This window comes from Echinops telfairi, unplaced genomic scaffold (genome assembly GCF_000313985.2).
Source record: "Echinops telfairi isolate 266 unplaced genomic scaffold, ASM31398v2 ScPeMD7_1;HRSCAF=3_0, whole genome shotgun sequence".
Lineage (NCBI taxonomy): Eukaryota > Metazoa > Chordata > Mammalia > Afrosoricida > Tenrecidae > Echinops > Echinops telfairi.
Window position 1 is genome coordinate 38,330,911 of NW_022103896.1, and position 13,127 is coordinate 38,344,037.

The following is a 13,127-nucleotide window of genomic DNA, read 5'->3' on the forward strand; positions in this document are numbered from 1 at the left end:
CCTTTAAGACCTCACATGCTATATCTTTTAATAGCTGGGCATTATCAGTTTTCTTCACCACATTTGCTTATGCAGCCATTTTGTCTTCAGCGATCATGTCAGGGAAGAGGAGCATCACAGAATGATGGGTTATTAGACCAAAATGTTCTTGTGTTGAGGGGGTACTTGAGTAGAGGTCCAATGTCTGTCTGCTACCTTAATACTTAACATATAAATATATGTACGTAGATCTATCTCCCTATCATTATATATAAATATATTTACATATGTACATGCTTATATTTAGACCTCTATCAGTGTCCTTTGCCTCCTAGTTCTTTCCTCTATTTCCTTTTACTTTCCTCTTGTCCCACTATCACATTTGACCTTCATTCGGATTTCATTAATTCCTCTTAGCTACGTTGCACTTGATCAAGCCCCACCTGGCATCCTGTACCCTCCTCGCCATCAGTTTTAGACACTTGTTCTCCTGCCCCTGGGTTTGTTGGTTATCCCCTTCCTTTCTCCCAGACTCCTCTTTTCCCATGCCCCCCAGGAACTGTCCATCCAGTTGTTTTCTGGTCCGGATTGTTTATCCCGCCTATCTTATCTAGATAGACATGTAAAAACACTAATAAACACAAAAACAAAACAAAGCAAATCAAAACAACAAAAAAGAAAAGCCTATAAATAGTTCCCGGTCTGTTTGTTGATCTTCTTTTTGTTTGTTTTGTTTTTTAAATCATTTTATTGGGGGCTTGTACAACTCTTATCACATCCATGCATCCATCCATTGTGTGAAGCACACTTGTACATTTGTTGCCATCATCATTTTCAAAACATTTCTTTCTACTTGAGCCCTTGGTATCAGTGTCTCTTTTTTCCCCTTCCTCCCTCATGAACCCTTGATAATTTATAAATTATAATGATTTTTTTCATGTTCTTACACTGACCAATGTCTCCCTTCACCCACTTTTCAGTTGTCCATCCCCCTGGGAGGAGGTTATATGTAGATCATTATGATTGGTTCCCCCTTTCTCCCCCCACCTTCTTCTTACCCTCCCGGCATGGCTACTCTCAATATTGGTCCTGAGGGGTTTATCTGTCCTGGATTCCCTGTGTTTCCAGCTCTTATCTGTACCCATGTACATGCTCTGGTCTAGCCAGATTTGTAAGGTAGAATTGGGGTCATGATAGTGGGGTGGGGAGGAGGAAGCAGTAAAGAACTAGAGGAAAGTTGTATGTTTCATCGTCCTACACTGCACCCTGACTAGCTCGTTTCTTCCCCGAGACCCTTCTGTAAGGGGATGTCCAGTTGCCTCCAGATGGGCTTTGGGTCTCCACTCTGCACTCCCCCTCATTCATAATGATATGATTTTTTTGTTCTTTGATGCCTGATACCTGATCCTTTCGACACACAGGCTGGTGTGCTTCTTCCATGTGGGCTTTGTTGCTTCTGAGCTAGATGGGCTGGCTGTACTTCTTCCAAGATGAGATCTGTTGGTTCTTCGGAAGGCCATGGTCGATTTAACAGTGTTCATCAACCCTGTGATCAAGCATGCCCGTTCTTCCTTGGACTTTCGTTTTTCATCGTCTAGCTTCCGCGTGCCTAGAAGGTGATGGAAAATACCATGGCTTGAGACAAGTTGCCCCTTAGTCCTCCAAGGGTCGCCTTGAACTCTTTACAGAGGGAGGTCTTTGAAGAGCAGGGTTGCCGGATGCAATATGTCGCTTGTTTCATTTTCCGGGTGCCCCTTCCATGAATGTTGATTGTGGATCCAAGTAAAATGAAAACCTGACACTGTTACTACCCCCCCTCCCCCACTTATTGTCATGTTGCTCATTGGTCCAGTCCTGTGGATTTTTGCCTAATCTGTTCCGAAGGCTGTAGTCCTTGATCTTGGTCAGTAAGTGCTTCAAGTCCTCTTTACTTTCAGCTAGCGGGAGCAACAGTGGGCCCTCCCAGTTGGAGACTTGCCTCTTAGCAAATCCTTTGCCGATGTTGGTCTTAGCAATGAAGCAAGTCAGGGACAATGGCAAAGGACATTCCAGTGGGAGACAGAGGCTCTGCCAACCCACCTACACTGACTCCGTCTCCCCACCAGACTGGTTCTTTGACCTCTCCACCTTCCTGCCTCTTGTCCCGCCCTAACTTCCGTTTCCTGTTAGGTTGATCGATTCATTACCTCTGCCGAGTTCACGTCCCCTACCCTGGCTTCTGACCCACTTGTCAGGCACTAGCCATTTCTTAAGGCCAACCCGGCACCCTACCTCCTTTGGAAGCTCCTTCCAGATGTACAAAATACTTTTCTCTAATCCCTTTGTTTTCCCAGGTTAAGATTTAGACCTTGTCATGTTCCTCTTTTTGCAGGTACATTTTGTTTCCTTTGATTATGGAAGCGAACCCCCAAACTTTAATAACAGAGTAGAATCCTGCCACAACAGAAGTCAATGGTGATGGTGGCGGTGAACATTCTGAGGCCAACTTCTGCCATAATTGGCGGTAGGACCCCGTGTCCATGTCCCCAAACCTTAGGGTCCCCATCTGTTATGGTGGAGGGTGACAACATCAACGATGATGCTGCAGATCCGCTTTGAGGGACAGTTGGGAACATGCTGATTTGCTGTGGTCCTTCAGCTGGTGAATCTGGATTTTTGCCACAGGGAACTTGGGAAGGGGGCCGTGAATGACACAACAGGAGAAAAAGACTGGAAAGGATACAGTTTGTGTCTTAATTCCACTTGTCCCAGGTCATCATTATTCTGGAATGGCCCGGAGGAGACTGCTGGGATAAAACACACACACACACACACACACACACACACACAATCTGAATATGACCTTCTTAAACAGACAAACGAGACTGTTTTTTGCAGCGCAGTTTGGGCTGGATCCTGTTGTCTTGTGTCCTCAAGCTGATCCCGCCTCATGGTGAAACCTGTTGTTAATTAGGAGCCATTGAGTCATTTTGCACACTGGATGGTGGAGTGGTTATGTATTGGGCTGCTAACCACAAGGTTAGCAGTGTGAAACCATAGCCACTGCCCGGGAGAAAGATGAGGCATTCTAACCTCCCCACCATCACCACCAATACTTGCCCCAGTAAAGAGTGACAGTCTCAGAAACCCACAGGGGCAGTTCTACCCTATCCTATAGGGTCGCTATGAGTTGTAATCTACTCAGGGCAGCTAAGTGCAGATGGAGTAATTTAGAGTCATAGTGGCTCCACATCTCAACGTAGAAGTGTCTCATAGGGTCTTGGGGGCAGTAATCTTTATGAAAGCAAGTCTCCCAGGCCTTTTCCCCCACAGGACAGCTGGATGGGGTTGAATCAGCCTTTGGATTAGTGGCCTGGTGCTTAACCCTTTAACCCTTAACCCTTAACCCTTCCAAGGGCACCTTGGAATCAGATAATTCTCTACACAATTGTTCTGACAACAAAACTAGTTGCTGAGACCCATGGAACACTGTGACTGCCTGAATGGCTCCTTGGGGGGCATAGCAGGAGAGGTTGGGGAATGGCCTACAGGTAACAATGAGCACGAAAGAAGAAACCGTTCTAAAATTGATTGTGGAGATAATTTTACAACTCCTCTTAGTATGACTGAGCTATTAACTTGTATGAAAAGTGACTTCTATGCCTGTGAAATTATTATTATTATTTTTTAAGATAAGTTCTATTTCGGAAGAGTTGAAGAACATGTCAGTTGATGATTGTCCTCTGGGCAAGCTCAGCCCAGAAGAAAGCACATTTATCTTCTCCTCTTTGAAGAGCAGGGACAAATTCCTTAGGATGTCAGCTCAGGTTGCAAAACATGCTGGCAGGGTTTCTGCTTGGTGATGGGTATTACCACCTTAATCCTTGTTGACATTCTCCCCAGCGCAGGCCTCAGGTAGGCACATCCCTCCATGCTTTCCCGCAGCTGGAAAACACAGACAGCCCCACTGGCCCGAGGCAGCTGTGATTAGAAGCAATTTGAGAGCATCTGCGACATTCATGAACACATGCCAAGGAAGACAATTGCCTTTTAAAGATCACTTAATCAGTTAATCAAGAAATAATTGCATGCAAAGAAGAAAAATTTCTGCTTCCATTTAATGACATTCACACCGATGGGTGTGTCAATCCCTGGTTATTTGAATAGCCCTGCCTGGGCCCCTGCTCTAGCAGGATGCCTTTTGACAATCTCAGGCATGGGAGGGAAATTCCTGGAGCTCCAGGGAAATAGAATGACTGCTATGGGATATTTTATGCTAACTTGAATGGCTGCAAGTTTCAGGCAAACAATTTCTTTAAAGTCATTTTATTGGCATATACTTTACATATCATACAATTTAATCATTCAGTCATAATAAGAAGATTTGTGTAATCATGCCCATAATCTATTTCAGAACATTTTCTTCTCATACTCATTATTGTTAGCACCTCATTCCCTCACCATCCCCTGCCATGCCCCTAGGCAATTATCAATCCAGTTACTGCCTCTATAGATCTACCTACCCTGGATTTCCTATGCAGAAAACCATATAAAACACAAACAGGAAGCAAAGCCAACAAACATACAAAACCCAGCACTTAAGGACTAGACAAAACACAGGAAAAACCTCAATCAAAAGAAAGCAAACATTAAAAGCCAAAACAACTTTATAAAGGATCAAAGGGAGATCAAATGATAAGGTATTACATTTTAACCCAACTACCTCCAGGCAAACAACTTAAATGGCCTTGGTTTGTTTTATCTCGACCACTGATGCCAGTGAGAGCTTCAGGCCCTTGCTCCCTGGCTCCTGATGTACCACGTTAGGCCTGATTGGGTTTCTGAGTGATTTTCTTTTCCTGTTTGTTTTTTTAAAAACGGTTTTATCGGCATAGCATTCTCATATCATACAATAGCTCAATCACAGTGAGAAGAATTATACAATCATGACCACAATCAGGGCCAGAACATTTTCTTCATCTTATACTGTGCCCATTTCCCCCCAACTGCCCCTGCCATTCCCCCAAGGAACCATTCATCCAGTTACTGTTTCTATAGATTTACCTATCTGATTTCATAGACAGAAATTTTTTTTAATTTAACAAAGTAAAACAGATAAAAAGCTCCATCAAAAAGAACACTGAAAATATTAAAAACTAGAACAAATTTAAAGTGGATCAAGGGGATATCAAATGTTAAGATGTTAATTTTTAACCTAAGTATATCTGCAAAAAGTCTACTTTCCAATGCATTGTGGCTGAAAGCAAGGCTGTTCATATCCCTGCTCTGTGGTCAGGGGCTTACTCCACGTGTCTCTCTTTGTCACTTTTCTCTCTAAGCTGAAGCAACTGTAAAATGGGTCAAAAGGGAGATCAAAAGATATTACATTTTAACCTAACTGTTGCTGTTAGGTGCCCTCCAGTCAGCTCCAGCCCCCAGGGACCTAACTAGGGTTAGGTAACTCCAGTTAGGTTAAACTACACCTGTCATGATCCACTTTGCAATGCTCTCTGTCTGATAACAGGTCTATTCACATTCTTCAACTATGATCAGAGGAGATTCACTGGAGACCTAAACCACGTGTGGGCCCTGCAAATGGGTTTTGAGCTTCTACTGCCATCTATAGCCTTCTGCAAACCAGGTGTTCACAATTTAAACACTGATGCCATTGCATTCTTTGGAGTTGGATTTTACTATTTACAATCCTTGAATCACACAGGCTGGTGTGCTTCTTCCATATGGACTTAGTTCACACCTCTTTGAGATGGCTGCTTGTTTGAAAGCAAGCTTATAAGATCCCAGACGCTATTCCTTCTAATAGCCAGGCGTCATCTAGTTTATTCACTACACTTTGCTTATAGCACCCATATCTTCAGTGATCTCTTCAGGAGAGTGAGCATTAAGCAGGGCCATGTCATGAGAATGAATTGTTCTTCGACTGGGGCTAGAATTAAGTGGAAGCCCAAAATCTATTCATCTATCTATGGTTTACATTTATCTCTGATTCACTGGAGAGACATCGTTGGTTGCCATTTTATGTTAGAGAACATTAACAATCCTCCCCCATCACTGCCTCTGCCATCAGCTGACTCACAGCGACCCTATAGGACAGGGTAGACCTGCCCCTGTGAGTTTTCAAGACTGTAAATCTTTGCAGCAGCAGAAAGCTCATCCTCCTACCGCTGACCTTGGATTAGGCGCCCGATGTGTAAGCACTATACATATTGATAGTGTCATTCGTTCAGCCAATGGTAGAGAACTTACAACACTGTTGAGAAAAGGCAATTCGACCAGCACGGCCCAGTTATGAGCTGCGATACACGAATTATTGGCTTGTACAGATGGAACTCTTAAGTGACTGGACACTGCTTACACAAACAGTGAGGGTTGGTGATAGGGCAATACTTTTAATGACGTTCATTCTCAACAGCAGAGCCACACCTCCGGGATTAATACATGTCATCATGAAGCAAGGAGGGCATTAAAAGAGTAAGGATGTGGTAGTTCCAGGTCACCATTCACCGGGCATCCTTAGGGTAGCGGCCATCTCCTTCTTCTTACACTAGGGGGTGTCAGCCTTGAGTCCAAGGGCCTCCGTTGCCTTTTCCCCTTTTAAGAGAATGATGCTGCCCCTTCTTCTCAAGCTGGGGGACTAGACTGCAGAAAGATGAACGCTTGGTTTTCTTAATTCAAAGAAAGAAAGAAACCACGTTTTTTGGGTATATCCACAATTTCCAAACTTGATAGCAACCCTATAGGGCAGACTAGAATCCTTTGCAGGAGTAGTAAGCCTCGCTGTTCGCCTGTGGAGCTGCTGGAGGTTTCAAACTGCTGACCTTGGGGTTAGCAGCCCAGTGCATAACCCACTTTGCTACCAGGGCTCCTCCACCTACTATTCGGCTTATATGAAAAGAACAGCTACCATGATCTTGGGTGACACGTTGGTGAGTGGGAGGGAAGAGGCGACAGTGTTTCTATTGGGATCATATGTAAGCTTTATAGGAATTATGTAACGATCAGCACAGCCTAATAGCAATACAATGCAAGTCACATATGTAATTTTAACTTTGATGGTAGCCACATTAAAACATTAAATTAAAACATATAAATGGGTGAAATGTATTTTAACAAAATGTTTTTTAAAAAAACCCAGTATATCTAAAATATTGCCACTTCAGCTTATACTGTATGTACTCATGTATAAGCCAAGTTTTTCAGCACATTAAAAAAATTTATTTTATTGGGGGCCATACAACTCATCACAATCCATACATACATCCATTGTGTCTAGCGCATTTGTACATTTGTTGCCCTCATCATTCTCAAAACATTTGCTTTCTACTTGAGCCTTTGATATCAGCACCTCATTTTTTCCCCTCCTTCCCTGCTCCCCTCTCCCCCATGAACCCTTGATAATTTATAAATTATTCTTATTTTGTTTTATCTTAACTGTCTGATGTCATATCTTAATGCAGTTTTTGTGGTAAAATTAGGTGCCTCGGCAGATATTCGGGTCTGCTTATGCTCAGGTATATATAGTAATCAATACACAAATTATTAATGCAGCAAGTTTTGTGTTAAGAGTTTGAAATCTGTTGTGCCTTTCTTATTTTTTTAAAAACACATACAGCACATCTTAATTCAGACTAGCAATATTTTACGTCTCAACAGGCCCAAGTGGCCAGTGTTCCCACAACTGTTATAAACACACTCAGTTGAGATTTGCGGGTGGTGGAGATGGGGTGAGTTGAGGAATTAAGTTCCTAACTGTCATCGTTGATATCGTAGATAATTACAGTGGAATGAATTTAGGAAATACTGTATTATAAAACAAATGGAAAATAAAAACAGACGAAACCCACCAAACACAGACTGGAGTGATCAGTCAGTGGCGTATCCAATCAATCTCTGGAAACAGACACAGGTATCTCTTGCCGTAGAAAGTTTGCTTTTTTGTCTCTTTATGTTCACGAAAGACCTACATTAGTACCTTTTTGGATAACCAAAAAGAAATCCAAAGAAGATTTTTACTTTTACTAAGCAAAACCCTAAAAACTCAAAAAAACAAAATGAAACTTGCGGTCAGATGTTTTAACAGCAGCAGTTAAAGGGGCCTCGCGCACTCCAAAGGCGGTGCCTGAAGTTCTTGCTCGGAAACCACACCCGGCAGCCCAGCCCGGAGCCGCCCAGGCCGTGGACTGGGTCTGTGAACACTGGACGTTCCTGTGAGCTCAGGGTTTCTGAGCTGTTTGGTGTCAGTTAGCAGGGTATTTCTTTGGATCTGAGAATGTTAAAAAATTTCCCCCTATAAATGCTTCTTCACTGCACACTATTATGACTTACAAAGTTTCTGCTATCAGATAGGCAGGGCAACCTGCACTGCCACAAATTCCTCCTTAAGAAAACCACGTGACCCTTTTGTATTCCTCGTGGCCCCCCTCCCGGCAAGGTATAGTTTTAAATAAACTGCTGGGATCTGACTTGCCGTCCCTCAGCCAGCCTCTGCCTGTGTGTTTCTGCCTCTCTCAGCTCAGGCGGGACTTCGGGGACTCTCTGCCGCCCTTTCCGCCCAAGTACTATCTCGCAATGACCGCGCTGATGGCTGATGAGAGGAGGAAACAGCTGGAACAATATTTGCAAAACCGTATGTATTTGGTGTTTCGTTTTATTCTTTCATAGTTCATTGAGGCCTGTTCCACATGATGAAAGTCACCCGCTTAAATCGTATCATTTGACCGTCTTAGACACTGTCCCTCATGGTCAAAATTTAACTTTACAACATACTGCTCTCCTCCTCAAAGAAGCCTCATAGCCCTACACCCAGTCACTAGTTCCCAAAGCCTCCCCCCCAGCTCCTGGCAACCTCTATAGATGGGCACATTTCCTATCAATGGAACAGGTGACCCTTCTATGTGGTTTAACAAATACCTGATGCTCGATGAACACTCTGGTGCGGCGTGTTGGGTTTGTTGATTGAAGTCCAAGAACTGTTATTTGCTCCTGAGCCATGAGACCCAATAGACATTCTGCCCCAGGAATCAGTAAGTACATTCTGATCAAAAGGAAGTGGGTGTGAAATAGCGTGTCACGTTCTTTCTTTATTTTTTAAAATCATTTTATTGGGGGCTCTTACAACTCTTACAACAATCCATACATCCATTGTATCAAGCACATTTGTACATAGGTTGCCATCATCATTTTCAAAACATTTTCTTTCTACTTGAGCCCTTGGTATCAGCTCCTCTTTTTTCCCTCCCTTACCCACCCTCTCACCCTCAGGAACCCTTAATAAATTATAAATCTTATTATTTTCATGTCTTACACTGTCCGCTGTCTCCTTTCACTCACGTTTCTGTTGTTTGTCCCTCTGGTGGGGGAGGGGTGTGGGCAGGTTATACATCAATCATTGCGATCAGTTCCCTGTTTCTCCCCTTTCTCCCCCATCTTCTGCTTCCACCACTTCAGGTGGGGGCCTCGCCTGCACTCCACTGGAAGCCGTTCTTCCTGGTTGATTCTGGAATGCCTCTGGTTCTGTTTCAGACTTGTCCCTCTTTCACCCAGAGAAATGGCAACCTAACCAAGCTATGAGTGTCTCACCGTGCCCCCTCATTTGCATGACTCCACCCATTTATTTAGCGGGAAGTTGAGAGACATGGATGGAAGAGTTGTATTTTGATCCTGTGTGGTTCGTGGTTGTAAGGAGTGCGTAGCTCCCGTGGTATCGTTTACCGTTCAGATCTATCTGTTACGTGGCTGACCTCTGAGTCGTGTTGGTAAGCTCAGGTCCCAACGGGAAGGGTGTGGAAGGGTCCCAGTCTTAGGGGTTCCGCCAGTCTCTATCAGACCTGGGCCTTTCCCCAGGAATACCTTTTTCAACAGCTTTCCCCACCCCCGGGAATCCCGGTGCTAATGATTCTAAGCTTATGTTGCACACATACCTGTTTTAGGGTACAAAAGAAACCCTCAAATCTCAAATAGGATTTAAGGAGGACGTTGATGACGTCTTGACAAGCCAGACAAAGACACATCATCTGGATGAGAAAGACCGTTAGCATGAGGTCATAACGGTGTTGGAAGGATACAGTGAGATGGCTATCAAGCAGGGAGGTGGGCAGGCGCAGTGTGTACCTGAATCAAGCGAGACTCCTGTGGACACAGTCACCCTGGGTCCTGTGATGGACTCACCTGACTGTCAGGGCTGCCCGGAGGCAGGCAGGCCCTGTGGACTTCCAAGTCTGGGTGAGGGTGCCAGCTCCATTGCCGTCAGGGAGGCAGCAGCACCCTGGCCAGGCTGGAGGGCCCCTGGAGCAAAGGAGGATTTGATAAAGAACACCCAGACCAAGCCCCTGCTAACGCAGCGCACTGTCCTTGTTTTTCAGTACCCATGGACCCGGACGTGCTGAGGAGCGATGTCTTCGTTGAGTTTTTAAAACAATTACAGCTGGTAAGCTCGCTTTTCTTTAAAAAGGCCACTCTTTCTCTGCAAAGCATGGCTTTTACTTCGACACCCAAGTGCATGGGTAAGTGTGCCTCTGACCATCCTCCTGACAGAACCTGGGCTCTTGGGCAAGATCCGAGTTGTATCGAACGAATGGCAGGTTCTACAAACTGTAGCAAGCCAAGAGAGATGATTCGGCAAGTCAGAATCTTAAAATACATTTGTATTTGAGAGCCTCCGTGGGTCACACCGGATGGCTTGATCTTACTCTACTGAGTGTACCACGAGATACAACTGAAAAAATGGCCATCGACCAATTGTCCCCAGTGAAAGCAAGGAAGGTGCTGCTGTTGTTTTGTGTGTGTCTTAATGCACGTAGGAAGAGATGGGCAAGCCTGACTTGTCTTTCGGAGCGGGTGCGGTGGTAAAGTTATCTAAATGTGGCGTTGTCAGCTCTTTGGGCTACTGCAGCCACTAGGGCAGTCCTTCTTGTGGACAGTCTTCCTCTTCCCAGGTGATTGTGCAGGGTGCCAGCTTTGGAAACTCCTACAATTATTATTGTCGACTTCTATCTTAATTCTAAACCTCTAGAACCGAGAAGCTGGGCTCAACCTGGGTTAGATGCCTTCTCATCCTGCAGCCAGCTGTCCCCAAGGCATGGGGGTAGCATTGTATAGGGCTGCCGTGGTCTATTTATTTAGGTTAGCTCTGGATGGGGCACATCCTAAGGAGAAGGTGTAGAAAAGGCAGTGTCTCACCTTCCCTTCCTCACCCCCTCTTCCCCCACCCTCCCGGACAATATCTGCTCATCAGGGCTGCTGCCATTTTTCTAGTATCCTGCTACAGAAATCTTGGCATTGCTTATTCGGTCGGTACTTAAGGAATGTTTGCTGATTGGCTCAGAGAACCTAAGGGGAGGTGGGATGACCTGGGGGCAGTGCCGTACAGCCTCACAGGACCTCAGCTGCAGGAGGGGGTTGAGGAGTTGCACCAACATAAGGCTGGGCAGGAAGGGGGCCAGGGAGAGAGGCAGTTTTTGAGGGACTTGGAGGTCAACAGAAAACAGTTGTGTTCCTTGCTCCCAAACAAAAATAACCTCACCGAATTCACTGCCCTCAAGTTAATTCCGACTCATAGTGACCTTATACAGCAGCGTAGGACTGCCCTGTGGGTTTCTGAATTTGTAAATCTGTATGGGGGCCAACCATCTCATTTCTCTCCTGTGGAGCAGCTGGGTGGGTTCGATCTGCCCGCCTAGTAGTTAGTGTGTAGTCCACCAAGCTATCAGGACTCTTCTCTGTCCTCGAAAGGACAATACAAAGCCACCAGACAATACAAAGCTCGAAAGGACAATACAAATAGACTTTTAAGCAAAAGAGGGACATTTTAAAATAAACGTGCCTCTTGAAAAGGATCTTTGGGCTGCTGTACGGAGCCAGAACAACAGAGCTGTCTACTCCCATAAAGAGTTACAGTCTCAGAAACCCACAGGGGCGGTTCTAACCCTGTCCAATGGGGTCACTGTGCATCACAAGGAACTCGATGGCAATGCTTGTTTAGTTTTATGGAGCATGTGTTGTGAATGGGAAGAATGGAGCGAGGAACCCGGCAAGCAGGCAGTTGTGGAATTCTCAGAGAGGAGAGATGCTCTTTGAGAATACGGCACTGGAAGGGGAGATGGACAGACATGGGTGCATTCAAGAGATGGGTTAAGATAAGCTTCAAAACGTTTATGAAAAAAAATGGAGCTAAAAGACAATGGAGTTTTTTTTTCCCTTGTGACCTTTCGAAGCCCCCTCACATGGCGAACTCGGTGTCAGGTGGGATCTGAGTGGTGACAGCCTCTTTGAGTCGTTCTCTTTGCCGTCTTTCTGACCCGTAGCCAGTCAGCCGCATCGAAGAGCAGTTACTTCCTCGCACCCCTCCTGCTAACAACAGCAGGGAAGCTGCTCTTTGAGTGGCGGCAGCGAACCTTGCTCCGAGTTCCACGCTTCTTACCTCCCTAGACTCCCCACGACAGTCTTCAGAGGGAGGCGATTCCTGTCCTCATGTCACCGCTGCACGAAGGAGCACAGAAAGGAGGCTTAGCCCGCCGAGGTTAATACCAGGCCGCCTGCTTGGAGTCCAAGCAGTTGGCTGACTCTTCTTGACCACCGTGGTCTAACCCAGTCCCTCGGTCCCTCAAAAGTGATGGCTGCAGTTGCCCCTCTCCATTTCCTCTTTCAGACCACCTTACACCACCTGAAGCACAACCAAACTCACTGCCACCGAGTCAACCTTATAGCATAGGGCAGGCCGGCCCCCCTGGGTTTCTGAGACCGCAACTCTCTCCACGAGCAGAAAACCTCATCTTTCTCCCTCGGAGCACCTGGTGGCTTCAAACGGCTGACCTTTTGGTTAGCAGCCCAGCACATAGCCACTATGCCACAAGGGCTCTTCTCTTACACCATTGCCACCCCTACATTCCCTTGGTCTAGACCATCATGGCTCTCTTTGGCTTCTTTTATTATTATTTCTCCCCTTCCCCTTTAGATTTAAAAAAAAATCATTTCCATTTGGGGCTCTTACAGCTCTTATCACAACCCATCCATCCATCCATTGTGTTAAGCACATTTGTACATTTGTTGCCATCACATCATCATTCTCAAAACATTTTCTTTCTACATGAGCCCTTGGTATCAGCTCCTCTTTTTCCCTCCCTCCTCCGCGGTCCCTTGATAAATTATAAATT

The 13,127-nt window shown here is 45.3% G+C and overlaps 2 protein-coding genes across 2 annotated transcripts in view; one reads left to right on the forward strand and one right to left on the reverse strand.

Annotated features, from left to right (window-relative positions):
- Positions 1 to 1,048, reverse strand: part of LOC101642303 (60S ribosomal protein L29-like) — a 15,329-nt gene extending 14,281 nt beyond the window's left edge. Inside the window, exon 1 of the mRNA XM_013006865.1 lies at positions 1,038 to 1,048. Within this exon, the coding sequence (XP_012862319.1) occupies positions 1,038 to 1,048 (11 nt within the window). The remainder of the gene's footprint in view (positions 1 to 1,037) is intronic.
- A 5,833-nt stretch (positions 1,049 to 6,881) lies between these two features.
- Positions 6,882 to 13,127, forward strand: part of SNX31 (sorting nexin 31) — a 48,368-nt gene continuing 42,122 nt past the window's right edge. The window contains exons 1-3 of the mRNA XM_004697691.2: positions 6,882 to 6,902; positions 8,488 to 8,602; positions 10,338 to 10,402. Coding sequence (XP_004697748.1) covers positions 6,882 to 6,902; positions 8,488 to 8,602; positions 10,338 to 10,402 — 201 coding nt within the window. The remainder of the gene's footprint in view (positions 6,903 to 8,487; positions 8,603 to 10,337; positions 10,403 to 13,127) is intronic.